Below are 27,643 nucleotides of genomic sequence, written 5' to 3' on the forward strand. Positions count from 1 at the left end.
GCGCGTCCGCCTTGGCCGGCCAAGATGGCGGCGGAGGCCGCCACAGAGCTGCTGTTCCTGGACACGTTCAAGCACCAGAGCGCGGAGGTAAAACGGGGCGTGCGTTCCTCGCTCCCTTCACCCCCTCTCCCTTCTTCCCGGCTGCTGCCCGCGCCGGGGCCTCCGCCGGCCGCGGAACCCCTGCTGGGGGCGGGCCCCGGCGGCGGCCGGGCAGGAGCAGCCCCAGGGCAGGGACCGCTGAGGGGCCGCCGCCGCCTCGCCCTCCCCGGCCCGAAGCCTTGTTCGAGCCGCTGTCCGGGCAGCCTGAGGTACCGCCGGCCGGGACGGAGGGTGGTGGGAAGGGAGCGAAGATTTAAAAGTGACGGAGAACAGAGGCGAGTGGGGAACAAAGAGGATAAACGTGCTTGCAGAAGGCGGTAAGGGAGGGAGCCGCGTAGAGGGCTATACCCGGCCACTTGTGAGGTTCTGATGCTCTTGTATAGTTGACGATGAGAAGAGGTGTTTGTTTGTGAGATATTCATTTGGATTTATGCAGTCTCTGTGCATCGTGCACAGATGAGTATTTATAGTTTTTTTCGGCAGTGGGAGATGGTGCAAATATTCCACTTCGAGGCCATTGGGAACCTGAGCATCCTTGAAACTGTTGGTCTTGCAGCAGGTTTGCCCAGGGCTCACTCTGTTTCGCTGTTCAGGGAGGAAGAAAGGGACCATTAGGAAGAAAATGATTATGTAGCGTAACATGACAAAGACGCTACAGAGTCATAGAATATCTTGACTGTGTTCATCGACAGGTGTTAGGGGAAGAAAATGGAGTATTTTGAGCTGATGCTGCAATCAAAAGCAATTAAAAAGTTATTTCTAGCTGTCAGGATCAGCTAGGTCCAAGTCTATTTTTAATTTAATTATTTCAGACAATGTTAGGCAGAAAATACTGGCCACTGCTGTTGCCCTGGGTAGGAAACGGTAGCCACTCCTGTTCCTCTCCAGGACAGTATGTTCACTTGTTGAACGTTTTTAATCGTGTACTAGGTTTTCTGGCACTTTCATTCTTGCCAGTGACATTATCTAAACCTGAATCATACTGAATTTTTATTAAAGAAAAATACAAAATGTATTTTCATGTTCCTTAAAGGCCTTCTTTATGTTATGCTAATTCTTAAGCTAAGCAGATCATGAGTCTTGCCTTGGAACTTGTAGTTCTTGAAAACTACTGCTGTGTTTTTGAATAAAATTAATTATTTGGCTTAGCTATTCAGTTTACTAGTGTTGAGCAGTTCTGATGTAGGGTTTTCTTTTTTTAATGTTTTGTAGAGAAAGTGTATTGGATTCACTTGCCATCTCGATGATGTTGATGAGTGGCTGTCAGGGCATAATCACTTATCATTTAAGGAGGAATTTGTTTTTACTTTGAGCAGTGCTCCTGGGTACAAAAGCCTTCCCAGCAGCAGCCGCCCTTCCTCCAGAAATCTAAGACTCCCACATGACACACAGACATGTTTTAGAGGCAAAGCAGTGGGCACCCACCACCCTCACTCCTTGCAGGCTGCACTTGCCTGGTTCCTATTAATGGATCTGTGTTCCCCGTCCTAGCAGGATTCCTTCAGTTCCAGCATCTAGCTTTAATATCAGCCCTTAGGCCAAGGTGTTGTATTTGTGGGCTAAAAAATGTATGCATAGATTTTTCTTATTAGATGGCAGCAATGTGTTCCCAAAAGCACATCTTAAAAGCTTTTTAAAACTTTACTTGTGTCTATTTCATTGCTTATTAGCTTTCTAAAAATCTTAGTACTTTCTTGCTTTCTGCTGGCTTCATTCATTTTGTGGTGAGTTATGTAAATTTTGACTGCCATTTTGACTTTTTAAATATTCATTTTTTTATTGGTAAACACTTGGACAAATAATTGATGTGTGTGTACTGTTTTGTGAGCTCATATATGGTAGAGGTGATGGATCAATAGAATAAGACCTAATACAGTTAATTTAGTGAGAGAAGACTTCCAGCATTAATTATTTGGTAGCTGCTACATGGGAGGTTACTGTGACTTTATGATTACTTCTTAGTTTGCTCAAACATCTTTTTGGATTGCATAAGAATTCTTTGTAATTGCTATTTCTGTGTGGGAAGTAGAAATGTTATTTGCAAAAGGTTTTCAGATGTTGTTTCAAAATTGGAGAAATAAACATATGGGATTTTTTGTACAGGTCTAGTAAAACAGATTTATAGTGTCATTACAATTTCTAGTGTTATATTTGAAATATTAAATTTGATAGTGTTTAAAGTTAAACCACATGTACCTTCTGTCTGAAAAAAACCTGTTACTGTTTAAAAGATTCTTGCAAATAAAGGTAGTGAATTATGTAAATAAACCGGTAACATTTTCTGTAAAAAATACTGTTAAACACCTGAAAAGTGCCACAAAATTAAGTGAAGAAAACCATTTTTCTGTCTAATAGTGTTTACATTTTACAGAATTGAATTTTATTATTATTAAGATTGCAGCCCTGGTTCTTTTAGTAAAGACTATGGCTACATTATGTTGTTTGCATTTTACCTTTCTTAGACTTTGTTTATTCTTTGTTTTGTAGCAAAGTACCAATATAGACGTAGTTCGTTTTCCATGCGTGGTTTACATAAATGAAGTCCGTGTCATTCCTCCAGGAGTGAGAGCTCACACAAGTTTGCCTGACAACAGGGCTTATGGGTGAGTGAAAGACACCGGGTATCTGAGTAAGGAACACCTTCCTGTTATTTTTTTTTTAAACTTTTATATCTCAATAGACCCTCCTATATAAAAATGTAAAATGCATTTATGTGTTTGCTGAACTTGTAAGTATTTTTGGGAATTACTTAAATAGTATAATTCTGGATTTTTTTTTCCCCTTGTTAGTCTTGCTTACTGTGCTGGTTTAAAGATAAACCAGCAGAGGAAATGAACTCAACTCAAAAGAGAGATTATAAGTCAGAATAACAATTTAATAAAATAATACAATAAATACGATTATAAAAACAATTGGTTTTAACCCACAAAACCCAAATGTATAACCCAGCACCCTGGGGCATGAACAGAGTGGTGTTCTTTGGGCCCCCTGAGTCCAAAGTAAAAGGAGAGGGGAAAACCTGTTGGTGAGAGTGCTGTTGCAGTCTGGTCAAGAGTGGTGATTGCAGTCCAGTCAAGAGTGGTGGTTGCAGTCTGGTTGAAAAGTGGTGGTTGCAGTCCAGTCCAGAGTGGTGGTCTGCAGTCTTCCTCTGGATCCCTAGAGTGGTTATAAAAGTTCCAAGACTCCAAGATTATATATCCTCCAGTTTAGGCAGGAATGCCCAGCACTTCCCTCAGGGCGGGGAGTTCCACAATGGGTGTGAGGACAGAAGCACCCTCCTGTCTCGCAGGCCTCTTAACACCCAGTTTATAGCCTGAGGAGTCAGGCTGCTCTGGGCAGAGGGTGCAAATAGTCTATTGACAACAGTTTCTGGGAAATGGCATGGAAGGCTATAGAATACACAGTTTTGGGTTACACCCATGCAGTGATGAACTGGTCCCAGCTGTTCTAACTAGGACACTTACTCTGATAAGGAGCTCGACTAATCTAATTTTTACCTTTGTTCTGTTTCTTAGAGAGACATCCCCACATTCATTTCAACTGGACTTGTTTTTCAACAATGTCAGCAAGCCAAGCGCCCCTGTTTTTGATCGGCTGGGGAGGTAAGCTCTTTCAAGATTAGTGTATGTCTTCATTATCTTCATTTTCTTCCTGAGAATTTTTATAGTGCAGAAAACGCACAGTAGAAAATTCTGTATCTCCCATGATTTTCATGTTTGGTTTGGATTTTAGTAGTTTGTGTACTTACCCTTTTCCTCCAATCTGTGTGGGAAGACAGGGTTTCATGCTTAAAATAAGAAAAGGTTTTGTTATTTTTAAACTTATATGTATTAATGAAAATAATTTTGTAGAAATAAGTGATTTTGTACTCTTGTTTTTATCAGTATGTATTTGTTCACTGTTTTATTATTGGCTTCTGTGTTTAGTACTGCTGTGTTTTATTTCTGTAAGCATGCTTAATATTAATGAAGAAAATGACTTTGTATATTTTATTTAATAGCCTTGAATATGATGAAAACACTTCAATTATTTTCAGACCCAATGCAAAGGTAATGCAATGTGATTTGAACTTCCTCTTCTTTTCCTACATATCTGTCGTTTAGGTATAAATATGTGGTGTATCAGCACTCTGTGAGGCATTTGTTGTTTAAAACCATATTCTAAAACCTGCCTGTAGTTAGATACTCCTTACCTTAGAGTCTTCCTGGTGGCTTTTTGTTGTTGTTTTTGTTTGGGGTTTTTTTTTCATTAATAGGCTGTAGTTGATTAGGGATCTATCTAGGCAATAGATATATTGCAAGGAATTTAATACTTATAGGGAAAGACTATTTGTTGCAAAGGCTGATGTATTTAAAGTTTTCTCAGTTTTCAAAATGTGGGATAAAGAGGTATTTTAATGTTTGTTTTTCCTCAATAACCTGAATATCTTACCAATTCTTTGGTGTTAAACCTTTGCCTGGTTATGACTTCATGCTTTCCAACACATGGATATTAAATTAACTTTTTTTGAAGTTGTCTTTTAAGTGCTTTTTTTTTTTTTTTTTTTTTAAAAAAAACCCCAACAGGTCAACACAGATGGGTTGGTTCTTAGGGGATGGTACAACTGTCTGACCTTGGCAATATACGGCTCAGTCGACAGGGTAATAAGTCATGAGAGAGAGTCGCCCCCTCCACCCCCACCTCCGCCACCACCTCCCCAGCAACAGCCTGGTTTGAAAAGAAATCCAAAACATGGTGAGCCTTGTGAGAACACACAGACTTTTTTTTTTTAAATCAGTGTTGTAGTAACCCATCTGAGAAACAAACTGCCAATCCTTTCACATTTTGGATTTCACTGGCTTTCAGTTTTGCCTTTGTCCCTTGGTTTTGTATTTTCTTTTAGATTTATATTGAATGGTTTTAAGTATATTATCATCCAGTGCATTTTGAGAGTGGGTTATTTGATCTGTTGCTAATTACTTTCGATGGTCAAAATGTACTTTAATTTCTGTGAACTCATTAAAATGTAGATGACTGAAATATCAAAAAAATTATTAGAATAGTATTAAAATCATACCAAGAAAATTTCACAGTCATGATTAACTTTCCTTTTGTGACTTTGTAAAGTACATTACAGAAGAGTGTTTGCTTGGCATTGGTTTTAGAATGGCCATGAATAGAATCTGTGATCAAGTTTTGGCTTCAATTTTGGTGTTAGATTTAAAATTAGAACTATCTTGTTCAAAGTACAAGTGTTAGACTGCAAAATTTGAATACTCTTGTGTAGTAAAACCAGTTGTAAACTGTAAAAGCCAGTTGAGTAAAATGTAAACTCTTTTTTTAAAAGCAACTCAGATATTATTGGTTGAGTTACAATATGGCCAGTGTCAAAACCAAAACTGGCAGTTACCCATGAAAGTTTTAAACCAGTAGTATATTAAAAGAAATCAGTAGTGTTGAATAAGTGACTTCAGAAAACTGCCTCACCTACTGCAGATGCAGAATAAAGGTTAAATAAGAGCTGGGCAATGAAGGTGTTCCCTCATCAAAAGTAGCACTGAAAACAAAAACTTTCTGCTTCTGTTTGTGTGATTCCATTAAATGAAAGTTTTTATTTTCACAATAAATATAGTTGATGGAGAGAAGGAAGACCAGTTCAATGGCAGTCCTCCAAGACCACAACCAAGGGGACCAAGGACACCTCCAGGCCCTCCTCCTCCTGATGATGATGAGGATGAACCTATGCCAGTGTCAGGTAGAATGAAAACAGACTGTGTTTTACTTGCTGCACATCACTGCTTTAGAGGAGGCAGGATTTTGTGTTCCTGCCTGGTGTCAAGTTTCCTGTCTGCTGATACTCCTGCTGGACAGATTCAGTTTTAGAAAAGGGATTAGAAAAAAAAAATCTGTTGGCTATGTTAAATTGTATTACTTTTAAAGTTAGTAGATGGAGGCTATTGACTGTAGATCAATACACTCTTTAAACATGCTGCTCATATTTTATATTAGTGTTCTGTTGACTCTGCTATCCATTTGTCCTTGTCCATCTGTCTGCAGCATCTGCCAAGTTCTCTGGTCACTCTATAGGTTAAAAGTGCTAAGAAGCCTATACATATTTCTTCATAGTCTTACTGAACTAAGTGATTGGTTTTATTCGGTCAAATCACCTGAAGGTTTAAGATGCCTTTTTTTGTGTCTCCACTATCTGTAATGCAAAATTCTAAAACATACTTACTGCCATAAAAGACAATAAAAATGATTATATAACTATATTAGCAAAAAAAAGGGGGCTAAGGAGAATCTCCATCCTTCATTGGATGCAGGGTGATACATAGTGACAAAGGATGCGGAAAAGTCTGAGGTACCTAATGACGTCTTTGCCTCAGTCTTTAATAGGAACACCAGTTGCTCTCTGGTTACCCAACCCCTGAGCTGGAAGACAGACACAGGGAACAGAATGAACCTCCCATAATCTAGGAGGGAGTGGTCAACCAAGTGTATGGGGCCAGATAGGATCCACCCACGGGGCCTTGTGAAGGCTCTGGAGCACAGTTGTTATTGAGGAGTGGCTGAGAGAGCTGGGGTTGTTTAGCCTGGAGAGGAGGAGGCTCAGAGGAGACCTTATTGTTCAGTAAACTACGTGAAAGGAGATTGCAGCCAGGTGAGGTTCAGTCTCCTCCCAAATAACAGGAGCAGAGGAAATGGCCTCAAGTTGTGCCAGGGCAGGTTTAGCTTGAATATTGGAAAAAATTTCTTCACTGAAAGGATGGTCAAGCATTGGAACAAGCTGCCCAGGGAGGTGGTTCTGTCATGATCCCTGAAGGCACTTAGGGACAAGGTTTAGTTGTGGACTTGGCAGTGCTGAATTAATTGGTTGGACTTGATGATCTCTTTATCGTTAGATTTCAGAGAAGTAGTCTTATTTCTGAAATTGTATGTATTTCTAGTGGTTGGGGAAAAAGAAGATGATGTGGACCATAGGGAGGATTACTTTGAGCCCATTTCTCCTGATCGAACATCCATTCATCAAGAAAGCCAGTATTCTGATGATGGAGAAGTGGAGGAAGATCAACCAGAAGAAGGGGAAGATGATGATGATGATGTGGATGTTGAGGAGGAGGAGGATGAGGAAGAGGATGATGATGATGATGATGGTCATACAGTAGAGAGTATTGCTGATGAGGAAGAAGAGGAAGAGGAGGAAGATGAAGATGAAGAAGAGGGTGAAGAGGAGGAAGAAGGTGAAGGTAAGTGAAGTTGTAAAGAGTTAAGGAAAAAAGAGCTTTATCAAATTTTGATGGCACTACCATTACATTGATTAAGTGCAAAGAGAACTGGATATGTTTTCCTTGGTTGTTGCACCGTTGCCTGCCTTATTTATGGTTCCAACATCCCTTGAGAATGAATATTTATCCTTTATAGTAAAACTTCTTGTTCCTTTCTATAAATAGAGGAAAATGGATACAACTTGTGTGGGTGAGAGCGAACACTCAATCGTGTTATGTTTTGTTTAAAAATATAGGAAAGTGGTGAAAGACATTATTTCCTAATTAAAAACCAAATTAAGTTATGTAATAGTCAGTTGTCATCTTCCTGTATTACTTAAAGTCCCTGTCCATGCCTGTGCAAAATTTCAGGTTAGAAGTTTTGTGATAGGTGCAATCGAAAGAAGAAAATTGGACAATATTCTTTAAGTAAAGTTACACTTTCTGCTTTTTACCTTTTTTTAAACGTTTCCGTAATTACGTAAAAAAACCCTATCAGCTGGGGCTTTCACTTATATCTGGAGAGAGAAGGCTTTTTGTATGTAAGTGTGTGATTGTTCTCTAGCCAGTAATATTTGTAATAAATAAATTATTACTTTGAAAATATTCTCTGCAGTTATAAACATGTTTATTCTTAACTGAATCTTCTTCTTTTTAGGAGATGATGGCTATGAGCAGATTTCAAGTGATGAAGATGGAATTGCTGATCTGGAACGTGAAACATTTAAGTATCCAAGCTTTGATATTGAATATACTCCTGAGGATCTGGCATCTGTGCCTCCTGTGACATACGAGCCTTTTGAAAAGGAGCTTGGACCTCTTTTATACTTCAGCTGCCCTTACAAGACTGTATTTGAAAATGAAGTTGGTAAAATAAAAGACCAAGACCCAGAAAAAGAAAATTCAGGGGCAGTGGAAGCCTCAGTTAAATTAACTGAACTGCTGGAATTATATCAAGAGGAAAGGGGTGCAAAGTGGGTCACTGCATTAGAAGAAATTCCGAGTTTAATAGTAAAGGGATTGAGCTACCTGCTGGTGAAAGACACAAAGCAAGACTATATTACCCAGCTAGTAGACTGGACCCTGCAAGCTTTAAACCTTCAGGTGGCTCTCAAACAGCCCATTGCTTTGAATGTTCGACAACTCAAAGCTGGGACAAAACTGGTATCATCATTAGGAGAATGTGGGACTCAAGGAATAACAGCACTCTTGCAGGCAGGAGTTATTAATGTGTTGTTTGAACTGTTATTTGCAGATCATGTGTCATCCTCCCTTAAACTTAATGCTTTTAAAGCTTTGGACAGTGTCATTAGTATGACCGAGGGAATGGAAATGTTTCTGAGAGGTGGCGTAGATGTACATGACAAAAGTGGTTATCAGAAGCTCCTGGAACTCATATTGTTAGATCAGACTGTGCGAGTGGTTACAGCTGGGTCTGCCATTCTCCAGAAATGTCACTTCTACGAGATTCTGTCAGACATTAAAAAGGTGGTTGATCAGTTAGCAGAGAACACACCTCCTCTTCCTAATCACACAGAGCCAGAGCAGGACCAGGACTTGGCAGGACTTGAAAGAACCAACCAAGAATATGAAAATGATGTGGAGGCTCCTATGGACATGGATCATCTTTTGGAGTCCTCTAATATAAGCGAAGGAGAGATGGAAAAACTTGTTAGTCTTCTTGAAGAGATCTTCCATTTGATGGAAACTGCTCCTCATACAATGATTCAGCCACCTGTGAAATCTTTCCCAACCATGGCACGCATTACAGGCCCTCCAGAAAGGGATGATCCTTACCCTGTCCTGTTTAGGTATGGCAGTGGCAAATTCATTTTCTAGAGCATATTTCCTTTGGCTTGGTAGAGATATATTTCAGGGGTGACTTGGTTGACTAACACTTTTCTAGACGTTTCACTTTGTTCTTCATTTGAGGATTCTGGATTGTGCTTATAAAGTCGGAGAGAGTTTGATAAGTTAATGTACCTGTTATTGTGTTGGCTTTCAATCAACCTAGCTTGCATATAAGAACAAGAAGTTAACCTCTCCTTCTTACTGGTGCTGTGTTTGCACTTGAGTCGTCTTCACAGATGCTGCCCAGTTGTGCTAGCTGCTGTCCCATTTGAAAATTGTTATAGATCTAGAGTGTTTTCCCTTTGTTGTTTATGTGTATGGATAAAACAGGTCGGGAATCCCTGTCTGCATGTTGAGGTGGCAAGATACAAGTCAGCCTCAGTTAGAAGTCACGCAGTTGTGTCAGCGTCGCTCCCTGTTTCACAGCACAGGCAGGGGAGTTGAGGCCTGCCTGCCTTCAGCCACTTAAAAGATCCCATGAGTTATTTCCCTGTTAGCAAGTTTCTGTCTAGAAAGTGTTTCTCTAAATGCTAGCAGGTTTCTTTGATAGTAGAGTTGTAAGTCATGGCTGAATGTATCTAGAGGCAAAGAATCTTCAGAAATTGTCTCTTATGTACGCTCTAATGATTGATTTCTTAGCACATTAATGCGGCATTGATAACGATTCAGATGCAGCAAATTTAATAAAATATAATTTGCTACTTTGTGTAGAAAAGGTTCAGGGTTTTTTGTTTGGGATTTATTTCTTGTAAGTATTATAGCAATTACGTTTTGTAAGGTTGATGTTTTGTACTACTTTGTAATTAGTTATTATATCTCGAAGTCCACAGAGCAATAAGTACTGAAACTAGGAGGCATGTAATTTTATATAATGTTTTTGTGCAATGTTGACAGATGATTGTAATATTGCTGATTATTTTCCTGGGTTTTGTTTGTGGTTTTTTTTTTTCAGGTATCTTCACAGTCACCATTTCTTGGAATGCATTACTTTGCTACTGTCTCTTCCAGTGACAGGTGCACATCCAGGTGTGCTTCAAGCTATACGAGATATATTGCGTTTCCTGGCGCAGTCACAGAAGGGTCTTCATTTCTTTATTTCTGAACATGAAGCAACAAACTTGTTGGTTAGAGCACTTTGTCAGTTTTCTGATCCAGATCAAGAGGAAGGTCTCCAATCCGATGGTGCCAACGAGGATACTTTTGCCCTGTGGCTCCTGCATTCAACACAGACGTTACAGTGCATTTCAGAATTGTTCTGCCACTTCCAGCGGTGCACAGCCAGCGAGGAGACGGACCATTCAGATCTGCTGGGAACACTTCACAACCTTTACTTGATCACTTTTAACCCTGTAGGAAGATCTGCTGTGGCTCACGTATTCAGTCTAGAAAAAAATCTCCAAAGTCTTATTACTTTAATGGAGTACTATTCCAAAGAAGCTTTAGGGTAATTTATGTGTTTCCTTTAAGTTTTTCATTTTAAAAGTATCTGTCTTTTATAAATTATTCAGTAAATCTAAAATATTTTTCTTTTAGATCATGATGTTTTTAAAAACAAAACAACATCTAAGTACAAGAATGTAATAGAAAATCAGGTCTGTCTTTTGTAATCAAGTACTTAATACCCAAAATCTGTGTAGATCATCCACAAAGTTTTTGTAGTATATATAGGACAGACTTTTGGTTATATGAAAGAAGTCAGTAAGTAGGTAGTTTTCATTCAAGCATAAAATGTTGACTGTGAAACAAGCAAAAGATTTGACTTGGAAACTGGACACTGTACACTTCTCTGGGCTTCTTTGAGTTCTTTTGAGTGTTAAATACAGTCACTGTTTGGACAGGCACTTGTACTACTTTAGATAGCAGTGCATTTAAAATGAGATTTTTAAAACGGACAAAGTTATAGAAAATATTTGTGTGCCACTTGACTCACATTTTTGTTGATGCTGAAATAGGTATGAAGTCAATGTACAAGAAAGTGTTCACTTATCAAAAAGCATAGGTGAAAATTGTTTGGGAGCCTTTTGTTGATGAGTATATGGGCAATCCTTGGTGAAGGTAAAAGTTCTGTAGGTAGATTTTTACGAGTCAAATAATGCAAATCTAACTGACAGCCAGTTGTATTAGCTGAGATCTAAAGAAAATCCTTATTGTTGTTCCAGAGACTCAAAGTCTAAGAAGTCAGTTGCTTATAATTATGCCTGCATCCTTGTTTTGCTGGTGGTACAGTCTTCCAGTGATGTCCAAATGCTGGAACAGCACTCAGCGCCTTTGCTGAAGCTTTGTAAAGCAGACGAAAATAACACCAAATTGCAAGGTACGGTATGTGTCATTGTCAACTGAATTGTTTGAATGTATAGAAGAAACCTTTTATGTGTGGATAATTGGTGCTTCACAGTCGTCTGGGTTGGTGTAATGAAATTCCTTTTCCAGCTGGATCTGATTAGTTGAGTCACTTAGATAATGTGTAATTTTTTTCTGTTAATGAGAGTTAAATAGCAAATTATTTATAGTTAAATTATTTCTCAAGCAGTGCTAACTACCATGAATTTTGGATAATTACAGGAAGTTTGAAATTATTTCTGTGTTGAAAATAGGAGAGAAAATAGGAGAGTAAAAGTGGACTAGCTAGTCAGTAAGCTGACTCTTATTTTTGTTGTTCACTGTCATGATTGTTGTGGTTTAACCCCCACTGCCAACTAAGTACCACACAGCCGTTTGCTCACTCCCTCACCCTCCCCTGGTGGGGTGGGGAGGAGAATTGGGGAAAAACAATAAAACTTGTGAGTTGAGACTAGAACAGTTTAATAATTGAAATAAAGTAAAATATAATGATAATAATATTAATGATAATAATAATAATTGTAATAAAAAGGAAAGAAAAAGAGAAAACCCAAGAAAACAAGTGATGCACAATGCAATTGCTCACCACTTGCTGAACAATGTCCAGCCTATCCCCAAGCAGTGGTTGGCCCCATGCAGCCAACCCCCTCCAGTTTTCATACTGAACATAATATCCTGTGGTATGGAATACCCCTTTGGCCAGTTTGGGTCAGCTGTTCTGGCTGTGCTCCCTCCCAGCTTCTTGTGCAGATCCTCACTGGCAGAGCGTGAGACACTTGGAAGTCCTTGACCTAGGGTAAGCACTACTTAGCAACATCCAAAACATTAGTGTGTTATCAACAATGTTCTCATGCCGATTCCAAAACACAGCACTGCACCAGCTACTAAGAAGAAAAAAAGAGCTCTATCCCAGCCAGAACCAGGACAGAGATGTAGTCTTGTAGGATCTTAACTAACAAATAATCCTGGGAGTGTTTTCTGTCACCAAGGCCAACTGGCATGGAATAGTCCGTGTTACCCTGTTACTAAATCTTTTGACCTCCAAGCTGTGTCTTGTGCTGTGGCTTGTGTTGTCTCACTGATCAGTCCCGGGTCACTCAGAAAAATCCTGCTGGGGATTATTTTGGCACATGAACATTGAAACCGATATCTGGAGTTGTGCTCTGCACTGCCTACTTGACACATGTAGACATAACAATGATTTCTTCCGAAACTTAAATGCACTGAAAGAAATCAGAATACTTCAAAGTTTTAGTTTAATTCTCTTCTCTGCCATGCTTTTATTTCTTTGCTCCTCACCTGATCATCAGACAGTTTCATGAGAAGTGGGGCTAGTTTATTAAACTAAACCATGAAATCAGTCCTAGAGTAGTTGTCAGCTCAGATCCACTCGATCTTTGAACCTTCGTGTTCTTTTAAATGTTTTTAGGAACAATGGATTTTAAATCTCTTGTCACAAAAACCTGTGACTTTCAGGTGATTCTGGACTGAGAGAGAGACTGTTAATCTATAAGGATTTCCAGCATGAAGGTTACTGGTGCAGAGATTGGGTCCATTTGGGTATTTAATAGAAGTTTTGTACTCAGTTTATGATAAGCTATTCTGTACATCAAGAAGAACGTTTTGGTTCTTGCTCTCGATGGCCTCTTTTTTTTTTTTTTTTGCTGACAGTGGCCCTTAGTGTCTTTTATAAAGTATGTTTAATTACAAATAATACAGTTAATGAGATGAAAATTGAGTGTTTGGGTTGACTTGAGTAATTTTGTTTGTGGACATGACATATATTGCCTGTTCTGAAGTCTTATTTTTTGATGCTTTTTAGCTGGCTACAGCTGCACTATATGCCTCACAAATTTCAGAGTTGGCCTTAGTACCTATCGTGTAAATTACGTACATTTTGATTGAAAAAGGTTTTATGTTCATAAATTCACTGACTTAAGTCTTTTTTTTTCCCTCAGAGCTCAGCAAATGGCTTGAACCTTTGAAAAATCTTAGATTTGAAATAAATTGTATTCCAAATCTTATTGAATATATCAAACAGGTTAGTAAAATATGGATAAAATGCTATCTTTTAGTTGGGCCCTATAAACTTGGACCTTTTTTAATTTGATATTTTGTCCTAGATATGTATTAATGTCTGATATTTAAAAATTTATACAGTTATCCAAAACAGATGTTTTAATTAAAACTTCTGATCTAGGCCAGGTCTTGCACTATTACATTAATTGAAACAAAATCTAATGTAAATATATGATGCAAAGATCCAATTATTTAAATCTTTTTGCTTCCCATAAAACCACAATGCAAATGTTGACCCTCCTCTTTTTGCTTCTGCTTTATTTGTGACTGCTTCCCAAAGAGTGGGATAATTGCACTTAAATTCTGTGACATACTTACAGTAACTAAATATTGAATTTGAATACTAAGCTAGTGATGTACTCATAAAGTCCTTCCTTGTAATATAGTTTCTTTCCTTTTTTTTTTTTTTTTTAATTTTCCCCTGAAAGAATATTGACAGTTTGATGACCCCAGATGGAGTTGGTCTTCCTACTGCACTTCGTGTTCTTTGTCATATTGCATGTCCACCGCCTCTGGTAGAAGGTAATGGTTAACAGATATACTGGTTAAAGTACAAACTGTAGTTTTTTGAGTCTTCTACTTAAATGTGCGTAAAGTGTAACTGTGGTTGCCCAGGAGAAATTAGACATACAGAAATGTTATTTGTTTTCTGTACAGGTCAACAGAAGGACCTTAAATGGAATCTTGCAGTTATTCAGCTCTTTTCTTCCGAGGGAATGGACACCTTTATCCGGGTATTACAGAAGCTGAACAGCATACTTATTCAGCCTTGGCGACTCCATGTCAACATGGGCACCACACTCCACAGAGTTACTACTATTTCTATGGCCCGCTGTACCCTTACTCTCCTTAAAACAATGCTAACAGAACTCCTGAGGGGTGGATCTTTTGAATTCAAAGACATGCGTGTTCCAGCGGCACTTGTTTCTTTACACATGCTCCTCTGCTCTATTCCTCTCTCAGGCCGCTTAGATAGCGATGAGCAAAAGATTCAGAATGACATTGTTGATATCTTACTGACTTTTACTCAAGGTGTTAATGAAAAACTTACCATTTCTGAAGAAACCTTGGCGAACAATACTTGGTCCTTAATGCTGAAGGAAGTTCTCTCTTCAATTTTGAGAATTCCTGAAGGCTTTTTCTCTGGACTTATACTGCTTTCAGAATTGCTGCCTCTTCCACTGCCCATGCAGACTACTCAGGTAAAACTTAGATTTATTTAGTTTTTAAAGAATTTTTTGTATGTATAACCTTAGACCATTTTCATAGTTGTGGAAAAAACAGATGTGTGAAAAGATGAATTAAAGTTGTAAAGCATTTGTGTTCATATAGATTGTTTGTAGATTGGTCTTTTTCGGCAGAAACAAAATTGATACTAGTTGGAGCATTTTTCTTGAGTTAGCAGTCATACGTTATTCTTTCATTCCTTGGGAGATTATCTAGACTCCCATTCTGTTACTTAAATGATTGTTTATGAAGCCTTTGAATTTAACCCTGAATGCCAAACTCTCGGTGTATTAAGGCTCCCCTTTCTATTGTCATAGATCTTGAATTTGTGATCTATAAGTGAGCATAAGAGCATAATGCTCCTGGAAGGAATACCTAATTTGCCGGAATTGTGCCCTGTAATTCAGTTGTAATAATGAAAACGGCATTCCATGGTTTTGATGAGGACAGTACTTGGTCTTTGTTAATATCTTGTGGTAGAATTCAGGTTTTATGATAAAAGTTGAAAGGAAAACCCTCCTGTCTTTCTGTTCCTGCAGGTAATTGAAGCACATGACATTGCAGTGGCACTGAACACCAGGAAGCTGTGGAGTATGCACCTCCACGTGCAGGCCAAGCTGATACAAGAGATCGTTCGATCCTTCTCCGGTTCGTCCTGCCAACCTATTCAGCACATGCTGAGACGTATTTGTGTCCAACTGTGTGACTTGGCTTCACCTACTGCTCTTCTCATCATGAGGACTGTATTGGATCTGATTGTAGAAGACCTGCAAAGGTATCTTTGTTTTCTGTTGCACAGACTTCTTTAATGAACTGTTAAATTCACCTTGGTTCTGTGCAGTAGATTTAGCACGAGGAAAATACTTTCAGAAATATTATTTATTCATTATGGTCTGAGTGAATTCTCAGTCCATTGCTATATACTGTGTCCTGGTAATGCTCAATGTTGCCAAGGAATCAGCTCATACCTTTAAGTTTTGACGTAGACAGTTTCATGTTGTATATTTATGGTAAGTATTTTAGGAAGATTTTTTTCAGGCTGTCCCTGCAAAGCCTTATCTTGCCTGTGGTTTTAAGGATCTATCTCACATTAATAAGAAAAGTAGTCCAGTAAAGTTTGCATACTGGGATTACATATATGTAGATGTTTGTAAGATGGAGGAAGTTGAACACTACCAATTCAGAGGGTTTTGAAACAATGAGTACTGCTTCATATTTATCCACATAGATACTGTTTCTATAAAAGCATATTTATCTGTATATGATTAGATGCCCTATAGTGTGTTAAATGCGTAGTAGATTAGTTAATTTATGATACAACCAGAAGTTCTCTAGTGAAAGTTGAGCAATTTTCAAAGAGTGAATGAAACTGTAAGTTACATACGTAAACTAGGCGGGTTTTTTCTAAAATGCAGAAATATGACTTGTTTCTGAGTTTTTGAGATCACTTTAAAACAAGTTTTTCATGGTGCATTGGTATCCTTTCAGCAACTCAGAAGAGAAACAGTACACTGGACAGACCACTCGATTGCTTGCTTTATTGGATGCCCTGGCTTCACATAAAGCTTGTAAATCAGCTATTTTGCATCTTATCAATGGAACTACTAAAGGAGATGAAAAGTATGTAGAGGTTTTCCAGGAGCTCTTGGCTTTGATGCGATCGGCTGGAGACAATGTCACTCATCAGCAGTGTGCTGAATATGTAACTTCCCTTCTGCAGTCCCTCTGTGATCAGGTATTTCCTATATTTAATGCATAATGTGTTTTTAATTGTAGGAGACAAATTAAATGAGATTATTTCTTAAGTGCTTGCTTTTTTTCCAAAAGGGAAAAAAAAAAATCAACGTTGTTAAAACACAGAAATTAAAAACTTGCACGGTTGGCTGCTTTGGCAGACTTGTCTTGTTGCTTTTGAATGTAAATACTTTTATTTCATGAGATGTCTTCTGCATTATGTGCACTGTTTTGGTAGCTCATTAGAGACCAGAAACTCAATGGCACAAAAATTGCCTGTCCCCTCAGCTGAGAGAGGGATGTCATTTCTCCTTGTGGGCCACTGACAAAACTTGAATTGTCACTATTCACCTCTTACCTAAATAAATACGTATCTCTGAGTTGTCTTACTGAAACCTCTTGAAAATATATTCCAAATATAAAGATATATAAGCTATGCTGTTACTGTAAAAGTCCTCCACTAAAAAAGGTGCAAATTACTAGAGCAAGGTAAGAGATGTTACCTGAAAATTGATTCATAGACTAGCCCTGTTAGTTTCTCATTATTGTGTATATAGGTTGGCGTGTCATTATTTGTCCTACTAGTGCATGTATTTGATTTAGTGCTTACCTACTTACATGAAAGACATTTGGGCATTGTTGGTCAGTAGAGATAATCAGCCATTTGCATATAAACTAGGCCTCTCTGCCCATGCAAATTCATTTGAAAATCAGTCTTGTTTTATTTAATGTAAAATGTGGAGGTGACAGTAGACCTTAAACTTCCTGGATGGTGTCTGCAGCCTCTTGAGTTTTCATGGAACCACAGGGTCATAGAATATCTCAAGTTGGAATGGACCCATAAGGATCATCAAGTCCAACTCTCTGCTCCTTGCAGGACTATCTAAACCATGTGACTAAGATTGTCATCCAGATGTTCTCTGAACTCTGACAGGATTGATACCATGATCACTTCCCTGAGGAGCCTGTTCTGGTGACCAACCAACCAACCTCTCAGTGAAGAACCTTTTCTTAGTGTCCAACCTGAACTTCCCCTGATGCAGCTTCATTCCATTTCCTTGTGTCCTGTCGCTGGTCACCAGAGGGAGGAGAGCACCTGCCCCTCCCCGTCCCCCCAAGTCACTTGTAGTCTGCAGTGAGGTGACCCCTCAGCCTTCTCTTCTCCAGGCTGAACCAGCCAAGGGACCTCAGCCACTCATGGAAATCTTATCAGTGTTTTGAGGTTAAGGGACATTTTGACTACTTAGGCAAGAAAATATGTATGTTACTCAACAACTGGTTTTTAGTTGTGGCTATGCCATCATATTTCACACTTTGAAGCTTTTATGTTTTTTAAAATAAATAATGGTTTGTAATCCTTAGCAGAACCAAATAAAAAGGATGCTCTAGATTAATGTTTTAGTGGTCAATAATAACTGAGATACAGGAATAAGATGATAAAGGGATAGCGAAAGAAACTAGTGCTTCTGACTTAATGTGTGGTTTCTAGTTACTGCTGGTATACAGAATGCATTTTTACTATGTTTCTAATAATCATTCTTTTAGGATATTGCACTGATTTTACCAAGTTCATCAGAAGGCTCTGTGTCTGAATCAGAGCAGCTTTCCAACTCCTTACCAGGCAAAGAGCTGATGCCCTTAATTTGTGACTCTCTGATGGAAACATTAACTAATTCTGAAAGCAGTTACAATTGTCTGCTGACATGTATCCGAACAATGATGTTCCTTACGGAGCATGACTATGGCTTCTATCACTTAAAGAGGTATGGTATTTTATGATATCACTAGCAGCTTGAAGTTGTTTAAAAAATTCTGCAGTGTGAAATCATTTCCTACCCAATTTATAGAAAATGTTGAGGATAAGGCACCTAAACTTCTGTTTCTCCTTGGGGCCTTCAGTGTTTTAGTCAGTATTTTGGTCTTCTTCACTTGAGATTTTACCTCTGAATCATTTCTGCAGTGTGCACACAGGAGCACTTTCTTTCAAGAAATAAACAAAGCACTGAAAAAAGGTTTGTACACTCATATCCTACTCCAAGGCTGAAGGATGAGAATGAGGTATAGTGCTCATGTCCTTCCCTTTTGAGAAACCCAGTAATTACAGCTCTCGACTGGGACATTGGAGAGCTGTCTGTAATTCCCTCTTTTTTGAGAGGATTCAGTTTGCACCTCCCCTGAGTATTCTGACCTCCAGGCAATTAAGGCTTTTGAAATGAGGATTTTTTCCCCCATACTATTTTTGTTGACTCCACTAACAGAATATATACATACATTGGACATACATACACTGTGTTGTTTTGACACCTAATTCCTTGTCCTGTATTTGGACCTGTTTCTGTCTGCTGAAGGTGAGGTGCAGAGGCAAGAGAGTTAAGAGGTTCACAAAGAGAAAAAGGAGCCTTGTCGATAAAAAGGTGTTCAAAACACTATTTTAAGTAGTGCTGTTAGACTGCAAGAAGCTGTACAACCGTAAATGAAAAGTGAGCCAGTTATGGATGCTGCTATTTCTACGATCCCATATATCCAACCGTCAGCTTCGGTGCACAGCCTTGCTATTTCTGTGTTGATGTTGCCTTTGCAGTTTGTTTTCTGCAGTTAGGCATCATGGGATGCAGTGAAATTGTAACAGCAAGCATGATCCTGCTTTATACTTAAGGCCCTTGTGCAAGCAAAATATTTCTGTACTTCTGTCCCTTTTCTGCCAAAGACGAAAATGTAATTTCCTGCAGGTTTTGGAGCTAGTACATATAGTTGTATGGTGGTCTGAAATATCTGCAGACAGCACTGGTGAAAAGAACAGTCTTGTACAGAGAAAATAGTGAAGCTCCAGGTTTGTAATCAAAGCTCAACTTGATAGTTGAAAATTTACCAGATTTACTTTGCATATATGTGGTTTTCTTATAACAAGTTAAAGTGGTATGGTCACAATGTATGCACTAATAAAATATTTTCTCTCTTTTTGTTTTTAAAACAGCTCTCTAAGAAAACACAGTAGTGCTCTGTACACTGTATTAAAGCGAGTAATAACTAGTTTTAGCAAAGACACAGGTGAACTGGCGTCTTCATTTTTGGATTTTATGCGGCAGATTCTAAACTCTGATACTCTGGTGAGTATGTATTGAATACTTACATTCAGCTGCATTTCTCTGAAATGTGCAGTCTGAGACACGTTCAGGAACAGTTATTTCAGAAAGCAGTTGACTATGGAGATTGCTGTGTAAGCCTTTCCCATCAGTAGTGTTGGTGCCATCTTTAGTTTTTAATGAAATCTGTGAAAGCTGGGCAGAATAAATGTTTAGTAAGTGGTTTTTTTCAGTAGGAAGAAAGGCGTATTGGATAGCATGCTATAGTGTCCAGGTTTTAGATTAACAGAATCCTGTTAGAGAGTTGCTGTATTGTTGTGCAGTAAAGAAAAGACTAGAAAGATATGTGTTAGTTCTGTGATACAAACCTCAGCTTATGTAGGAAAGCATTGCATTCATCTTGGTGCAGCATCTAAACTTGCCTATCGAAGTGTCTTGTGTTAAAATAATTTACATAATATGTTTTTAAATCAAGAGAGAACTCTTGTTTTGCCAAACTTGCTCTAATGCAGGTTTGAATTTAAGGGGTTTGCAGTCCAGAAGTATAATGAACAGTTATGTGTACATATTTCCCAATTGTCAAATATTTCAGGGATGCTGTGGAGATGACGGAAGCCTTATGGAAACAGATGGATCCCATCCAGGCAGAACGCTGGGTCTAACTACTGCAGAGTTAAAGCATCTACTGCAGAACAAAGAAGAAACCCCAGAGAACCTGCTGCTTGATCTGGAGAAACATGTTATGGTACAAGAATTTAAATAACCAAGTTGATGTTGAGGTCTTGTATCTGAAGGTGTTTTGAAAACAATATAAACTATACCTTCTTAGTGAGAAGGATGCACAATTCTTGGCATACCTTGCAGAATTGGTACTTGCTGTTCCCATTGTTTTAATACTGATATCCAAACCCGCCTGTTCCGATGCAGGATGGATTCTGACTTTATTGTTTGTAGCGTGGTAATGGCAAGACATTTCAGGTAGGTTTGGGGTCCCTTGTGCTGAGAGTATCTGCATACATTAAGAACATAGGCAGGTAACTGTGTCATGGAAAGCAGCAAAGGAATACAGCAGAGCATTGGGTAGTAGGGAAGCAGATTGTTAATGTAATAAACAACATGAACCACTGCTTAATGCGGCTCGATGTTACTGATGACTGGTAACAAGCGGAGTTAATACTGGGGGTGTCATACTGGTGGATGTTTTTATCAGAGACCTGAACAATGGACACACCTTCAGTGAAGTTGTAGATGACAGTAAGCTGGGGGAGTGACTAATATGACAAACAGCAAAGCCTCAATCCAGAGAGACTTCAGTAAACTTTTTAGGATTTATTTAGCAGAAAGCTTGTGTGCTTCATTAGGAAAAATGCAAAGGTCTGCAGTGAGAGCAGGATAATCCCATGCCTTGGGAGCTTTTTTCAGACGTGGCTGGATAAAGTTATGGCTGACCAGATCTGGCTTTGATGATAGTCCTGCTTCAAGTGTGTGTGGAGGGGATTGGACTAGAGGATGTGCAGAATTCAGTGCATCCAACTCTTCTGCGATTCTAATTGCGAACTTAACTCTAATATTCAAATCTAATCCTATGGAACTGATGGCAGCCATGCAGCAGATGACTAATTTAGAAGAATCCATGAAACAGCTGCTCCACAGCCTGTTGGTCACAAATGCCTTTCCAGTGCTATATTCCTTTCTGTCCCTTCCCTGGCTGCCTACATCTGTGGTAAGAGATTAAAAGCTGCAACTGTTCTGAACGAGAAATAGCAGGCACTTAGAACTTTGGAACGCTCTTGCAGAGAGATTCTTAAATAAAACTTGGGGCAATGTCTTCCTTGGGACTGTTAGGGAGGATATTGCGTCAATTGGGAATGAAAACTAGAACATGCATGTGATGACATGGCTTGTTTTATACCACACTGAGGAGCTCTCTGCTCTTGTTTGTGTATTCAGGTTTCTTAGATTCCCTGTTTGTGGCTGGAGAGTCTGTTTTGTATAGTACCCTCCCCCTTTTTTTTTATAATTAACCCAAGCATATATTCTTCTCTGAGGAGCGGAAAAAGTTCTGACTTGTCCTGTTTTGACACAGGATCGTTCTAAGGAAGATGATGGCCTCGAATCCTTACTGGACAACATTGTTGGAGTGAGGCAGATGTTGGAATCAGCGGGTGATTCTTGTCCACTGAGTGACCAAGATGTAGAGCCTATTCTTTCTGCACCAGACTCTCTTCAGAATTTGTTTAACAACAGGTAAAATTATTACATGTGGGAGCATTCTACCTGTGATTTACTAAAGAAAATGCAGTAATTTATGCATGAGTATAACAGAATCTAAACGTCACCATTGTCACTACTGCCTGTGAGTCCCAGTGTATTTAATGTCATGCAAGTATCAAGGATAAGGCAGCAACATTCACCCTGGGTTCTGTAGTGCTGCGTGTGCTTGCAGTCACTTGTAGTTCACATCCAAACAGACATTTGGTATTGTTTTGTTGCAGGACTACCTATGTCTTGGCAGATGTGATGGATGACCAGCTGAAGTCGATGTGGTTCTCGCCTTTTCAGGCTGAAGAAATAGACACTGATCTGGATATGGTAAAAGGCTTCATTACCATAACTGAAGTGGATTTAAAAACAAGGGATAATCTGAGCCAGTAGCTTCAGAAAGTCGTGATCAAGTGGTTTGTTTTCCTGAGCTCACCCTTCTAAATTGACCCAGATAGAGGGATTGACATTTGTTAAAGGGGCTATCAAATGCCTTCAGATTCATCTGGAAGCAGGCACAAAATTGGGACCTCTTTCAGTGCTCTAGTGCAGAAATCATCTTCTTTAGAGAAACAGTTGTGTCACTCCCAACCTGCTTTTTCATTGCTGATGGACCTTTTCTGCAATTGGTGTTAAAAGTAGAAAAAAATGTGGTTTATTTACTTCTCCTTGCTTATCTTCTGTCATTCCAGAAATATGCAGAGCCTGATAGCTACACTTTTTATATTTCTTTTTAAATATTTGCTCTAATGTAACAGAAGTGTGAAAATGGCAGTAGTAAATGAAACTACTTGCACAAAAACTTTTCACAGTACTTGAAACTTTTTTTTAATAATCTAAATTGTAAAGCTAATTGTGAAAAATATACAGTAGCATCTCCCTTTTTTTTTCCTGGAATTAAGCAACTGGCACTGTCATAATTTCTTAAGTGAGAAATTATCCATTTCTGTCAACTTCATTGCCTTCACTTGTTTTTAGTTTTACTCTTCCTTAATTTACATGCAAAGATACTTGTGTTTTAATTGCTTAAGCAAAACCAAAACTGTTGATTCATATATAAAAGTGGCATTAATAAATTACAGGGCTGTAGCTTAAGCAAGAGAGTTGCCTCACTATAAGTCATTTAGTGACAAGACAGATGTTTCTATTTAAGAGCTATGCCACTCACTTTGCTGAGAATCAGAACTATCAGGAGAATTTTGCTGCAGCTCTGCTGCTTTTTTTTTTTATTACTGCTGCTCTTTGTTTTGAGCCACACTGCAGCATTAAAAGGTAGAGGGTGGAGCTTTTTTGCTCCAGAAGGGCCCAAGTTGAATATCCTCTCTCCCTGTGCAGCATGTTTTCTTCTTCAGAGGTGCTAGTAATGACTGTTGTGATAAAACTCAATTCTGTCATTGCAGGTAAAAGTTGACTTAATTGAACTGTCAGAGAAGGGCTGCAGTGACTTTGACTTGCAAGCTGAATTGGAGAGATCATTTTTGTCAGAACCATCATCTCCTGGACGCACAAAAACCACAAAAGGGTTCAAGCTCGGCAAGCACAAGCATGAGACCTTCATAACTTCAAGGTAACATGAGTTTAATGAGTTAACACTGTGTTCAGCACCGATTTGCGCTCTAAAAGTGTTAAATACCTTTCAGATTGCATCTCCAATGTGGAGAATGCCTGACCTTCAGTATGAATACAGTTTTAATAAATCATGGTTTGTCGTGACAGTGGGAAATCTGAGTACATAGAGCCTGCAAAGAGAGCTCATGTTGTGCCACCACCAAGAGGAAGAGGCAGGGGAGGATTTGGACAAGGAATTCGACCGCATGATATCTTCCGTCAGAGGAAACAAAATACAAGCAGGCCACCCTCCATGCACGTGGATGATTTTGTTGCTGCAGAAAGCAAAGAAGTGGTTGCTCCAGATGGGATACCACCAGCCAAAAGGCCACCAAAGGTGTCACAGAAGATTTCTTCACGTGGTGGGTTCTCAGGGAATCGAGGAGGACGAGGAGCTTTTCACAGTCAAAACAGGTTCTTTACACCACCTGCTTCTAAAGGTATGTTGGTTCCATGTTAGAACTGGAGTAAATGCCTCAGTAATACTAACCCAATTTCTGAGCAGTGAATTGTCCCTGGTGTGAGATGTTCCTGAATCAGTGTTGAAATAAGTTGTTTGGCACCAGAAAAGGTTCTCTTGAATTCTGTGGAATTGAAACAAGCCATCATTCCTATGATGGCTGTCTCTCCCTCTCTTTTACAAAAGGAGTCAGCTGTTTTAGCAACTGTTGGAGTGCTTCTCTGCCTTTTTTGACATTGTAGTTCCCGAAATCAAGCACGACAGTACATCTCTGGGTTTAAATGAGGCTTTGGAATAAAAGAACAGAAGTTCCTGATAAGAATAAGATGCAATTTCCAGTGGACCTGCAGATACTAGCTACAGTATTTAAGTTTCTTTCATATAGAGAAAAGGTTGGATTCCTTTCCATCCTATAATTAGGGCAAGTCCTTGCAAAATAGAAGCAGAAAATACTTCCATTTATAAAGTTATAAATAGTAGGATTTACTTTATCACAAAACCTGAAAGTATAGGAGTCTGTCTTAATACACTGGATAATGTCTTTTAAGTTTGAGTTCTTGCCTGGTAAATAGATATTTTCCCCCTATTTTGTGTAGAATACAGTAACTTGTAGACTTTGAGTTAGAATACTTGAGGGTATGTTAATGCAGAGTAACCTTATCTATCTGAATTATGTAAATATTATGTTGCCAATTTGAGTATTGTGAAGATTGAAATGGAAAAAAACACAACCAGTGATGTTTGCTCAACAATGTGTGGGTTTTTCTCTCTTATCTAGGAAATTACAGTCGTCGTGAAGGCACTCGAGGCTCAAGTTGGAGTGCACAGAGTACGCCCAGGGGAACCTACAATGACAGTAGAGGTGGTCAAAGCAATTTTAACAGGGGTCCACTGCCACCACTGAGACCATTAAGTTCAGCAGGTACATGGTATTCATATGGGCATCGAACTATAGAGAATTCCTTGAATTTCATTTTTGCTTTACAAATGAAACCATGCAAGGATGCTGCAGACACCTTGAAATTCAGCAAATGTTTTAAGCATATATGAACAGTTGTCACTGAGACTGTGTCAAATACGTGCTGTCGTACGACCTGCCCTGTAACCCATAAAACTTGCTGAATTGAACACTTGATTGCAGAACCTAATTGTGCGTTCAGATTTTTGCCATTCGGTTGTCTTCGTACCTACATGGTAATTATAGCGCAACTCAAGCAGAAATGCTTGCCTAAGAGAAAGGTGAAAGTTAAAAGGAGGAAACAGACGCTGTTTGTATCTCATCTCGTTTTTGTTCCTTACGCTTTCGCAGCAGCTTCTTCGCCTAGGGCTTTTTTTTTTTTTTTTTTTTCCAACTGAGTATACTTTTCTTTGCTTTAAGGCTACCGACCGAGTCCTCGCGATCGTGCTTCCAGAGGCCGCGGAGGAATTGGACCGTCTTGGACAAGTGCTAATAGTAGTAGCAGTGGTGGCTCAAGAGGAAAGTTTGTTAGTGGAGGCAGTGGAAGAGGTCGTCATGTACGTTCCTTCACACGATAAAATGAGACCTAATGGTGGAACAGCCCAACCTTGTGGACTTCTGTGAAGATGACAAAGAAAGCAGTGTCACTAAAGGACCAATTCAGAGTTTCTGGTATCTGGAGGACACCAAGAGAATATTTTTGTCTGAAGAAAAAGCTTTTGTTTGATACAAGACTTGAAATTTCAATAAAATTCAAGACTTTTTGTGTACAATTGTAAATTTTTTTGTTGCCTTTGGAAGAATGTTTCAATTTTTTTGTGGATTTCAGTAGACAATACTCAGTAAAGCAGCTCTTTTGAGTTGAGACTTGAAGGACTTCTAAAATATTCATTGTGCCAAAAGAAAGGTACAGGTGTTTTGTGTGTGACTTATTACTGCAAGAAAATTAAAAAAATATATATGTAAGACAATTTTAGTTTTTTTTCTCTCAGGTTTAGAACCATTAACCCTTTTCTTCCTTTGTTTTTGTTTAGCCAGCCTGAGTTATTAATGAATGAGGTCCATCTGACAGCAGGTGAAGTAGCAGATGACAGAAGATTGACTGAGATGAATTATCAGTGAAAGAATACAAATGTAATTTATGTAGGTTTTGTTGTACATCTTGGGTAATGTGATTAGAAACTTAAGGTCCCACACCAGGTAAAACTAGATTAAAATCTGTCACTGACTTCAGGGAGCACAAGACAACATTCCAGCACTTACTTTACAACTCCGGCTCTTGCATTAGGAGCACAAGTGTTATTTCATTGGAAAGCAGCATATGCTTTGCAGTTAAAAATCAAGATACCTGTACCCTTAAAGGCCTGGAGTTAATTTGTTACCTGCCTCTCCTCTGACTTACATAGTGGAGGAGAAGGCAGAGACACAGGTGTATACACTGAGCAACCACACAGTGAGGCAGTGATGCTGAACCTTCCCCTTGAAGAGGTGGTTTGGACTGTTGTTTCTGCAATTAGACTGAGATACAGTGCAAAAAGAAAAACTTTGAAAAGTAAGAATTAATAAAGAAATGTCACCACTAGAGTCAATTCTGAATTTATTTTCATATTGAATTCAGTGACTGAAATAAGGTTTACATGTTTGTTTTACAAGTTTGCATTCCTTTGGGCTCCATGGGTCTCATAGAATTAACAGATTCTCAGTAGCCATTTATTGCATTTTTGGATGGGATGAGGTGTGGTAGCCTTGTCTAAAGGCCATATGTAGTCTTTGCAAATGAGCTCCGCTGTTAGACTTAGCTGAGCTCGATTTTTCACTTATGCTTTGGTCTCTTGACATTACAGAAGTGGTATAAAGGGGTCTTAGTCTACTTAAGGCCCAGTTGTAATGGTCTTGTTTTACATAATTTTGACTTAACTTTGGACAGCTCATCTGCCTAGACTCATAAACTTTAACACCCTATTTTAAGTGATTCTAAAGTATGGTAATACGCTAAATTGATTTTTTTTTATTTTTTTTTTTTTAGCTTTATACTGCCTGGATAAGTTAAGTAGGTTTTTATTTGAACCACGAAGACCCCTATTATCTGTACTTTCTCTGTGTGGAGACTCTGAGGGAGTGTCCCACTGCTTGGGAGGTGGTTGACATAACCTATGAAAGTGGGAAATTTCCCTGAGTTGACTGGGTGCACCTGAAGGGAACAGTATGAGTTCATAAAGGGTTTAACATTATTTAAAATAACATGAACAGATTTGGATTGGAAGCCAAATAGTAAAATGATAGGAAGATGTAATTTTACTGATAATTGTAATGACTAAAATGGTGGAGCTCTCACAGGCATTACTGTTATTAATGCTATTTTTTTAAGGAGCACTGCATAAATATTTTTAAAGCTGACTCCCTCCTTTAGATCATGTGTTTTAAGGTTGTTTTATTTTTTTAGAAATTTTACTGTTTTGGAAACTAGCAGGGATATGAATCATTTGGTTTCTGTCAGGGAATTTGAACTGAAAAGTAAAGAAAAGTGTCAAGCATGGAATAAATATGTAAATATTCAGTACTGGTTCTTCAAAGTTTAAAATCTGTGGCATGTCATTAGTAATTTTCAAACTGGGGGAAGTAAAGGGTTGGTTAAATTGATGTATGGAAGCTCTGTAAATTCAGTTAAACTCAAAAATGAAGTGTATGTGTATCATGA

At 38.7% G+C, this 27,643-nt stretch overlaps 1 protein-coding gene across 1 annotated transcript; it reads left to right on the forward strand.

The window, feature by feature from the left end:
• KIAA1429 (KIAA1429 ortholog) lies at positions 1-27,643 on the forward strand. The gene is made up of 24 exons (XM_017837737.1): positions 1-87; positions 2,587-2,702; positions 3,615-3,701; positions 4,100-4,148; positions 4,665-4,833; positions 5,711-5,833; positions 7,026-7,325; positions 8,002-9,154; positions 10,147-10,638; positions 11,354-11,508; positions 13,493-13,575; positions 14,042-14,135; positions 14,271-14,815; positions 15,380-15,615; positions 16,329-16,575; positions 18,120-18,337; positions 19,549-19,681; positions 20,250-20,402; positions 21,744-21,904; positions 22,153-22,249; positions 23,320-23,486; positions 23,636-23,967; positions 24,766-24,909; positions 25,366-27,643. Exons 1-24 carry the CDS (start codon positions 25-27, stop codon positions 25,521-25,523), a joined length of 5,475 nt encoding a protein of 1,824 aa, XP_017693226.1. The 5' UTR covers positions 1-24; the 3' UTR covers positions 25,524-27,643.

This window comes from Lepidothrix coronata, unplaced genomic scaffold (genome assembly GCF_001604755.1).
Source record: "Lepidothrix coronata isolate B3197 unplaced genomic scaffold, Lepidothrix_coronata-1.0 Scaffold309, whole genome shotgun sequence".
Lineage (NCBI taxonomy): Eukaryota > Metazoa > Chordata > Aves > Passeriformes > Pipridae > Lepidothrix > Lepidothrix coronata.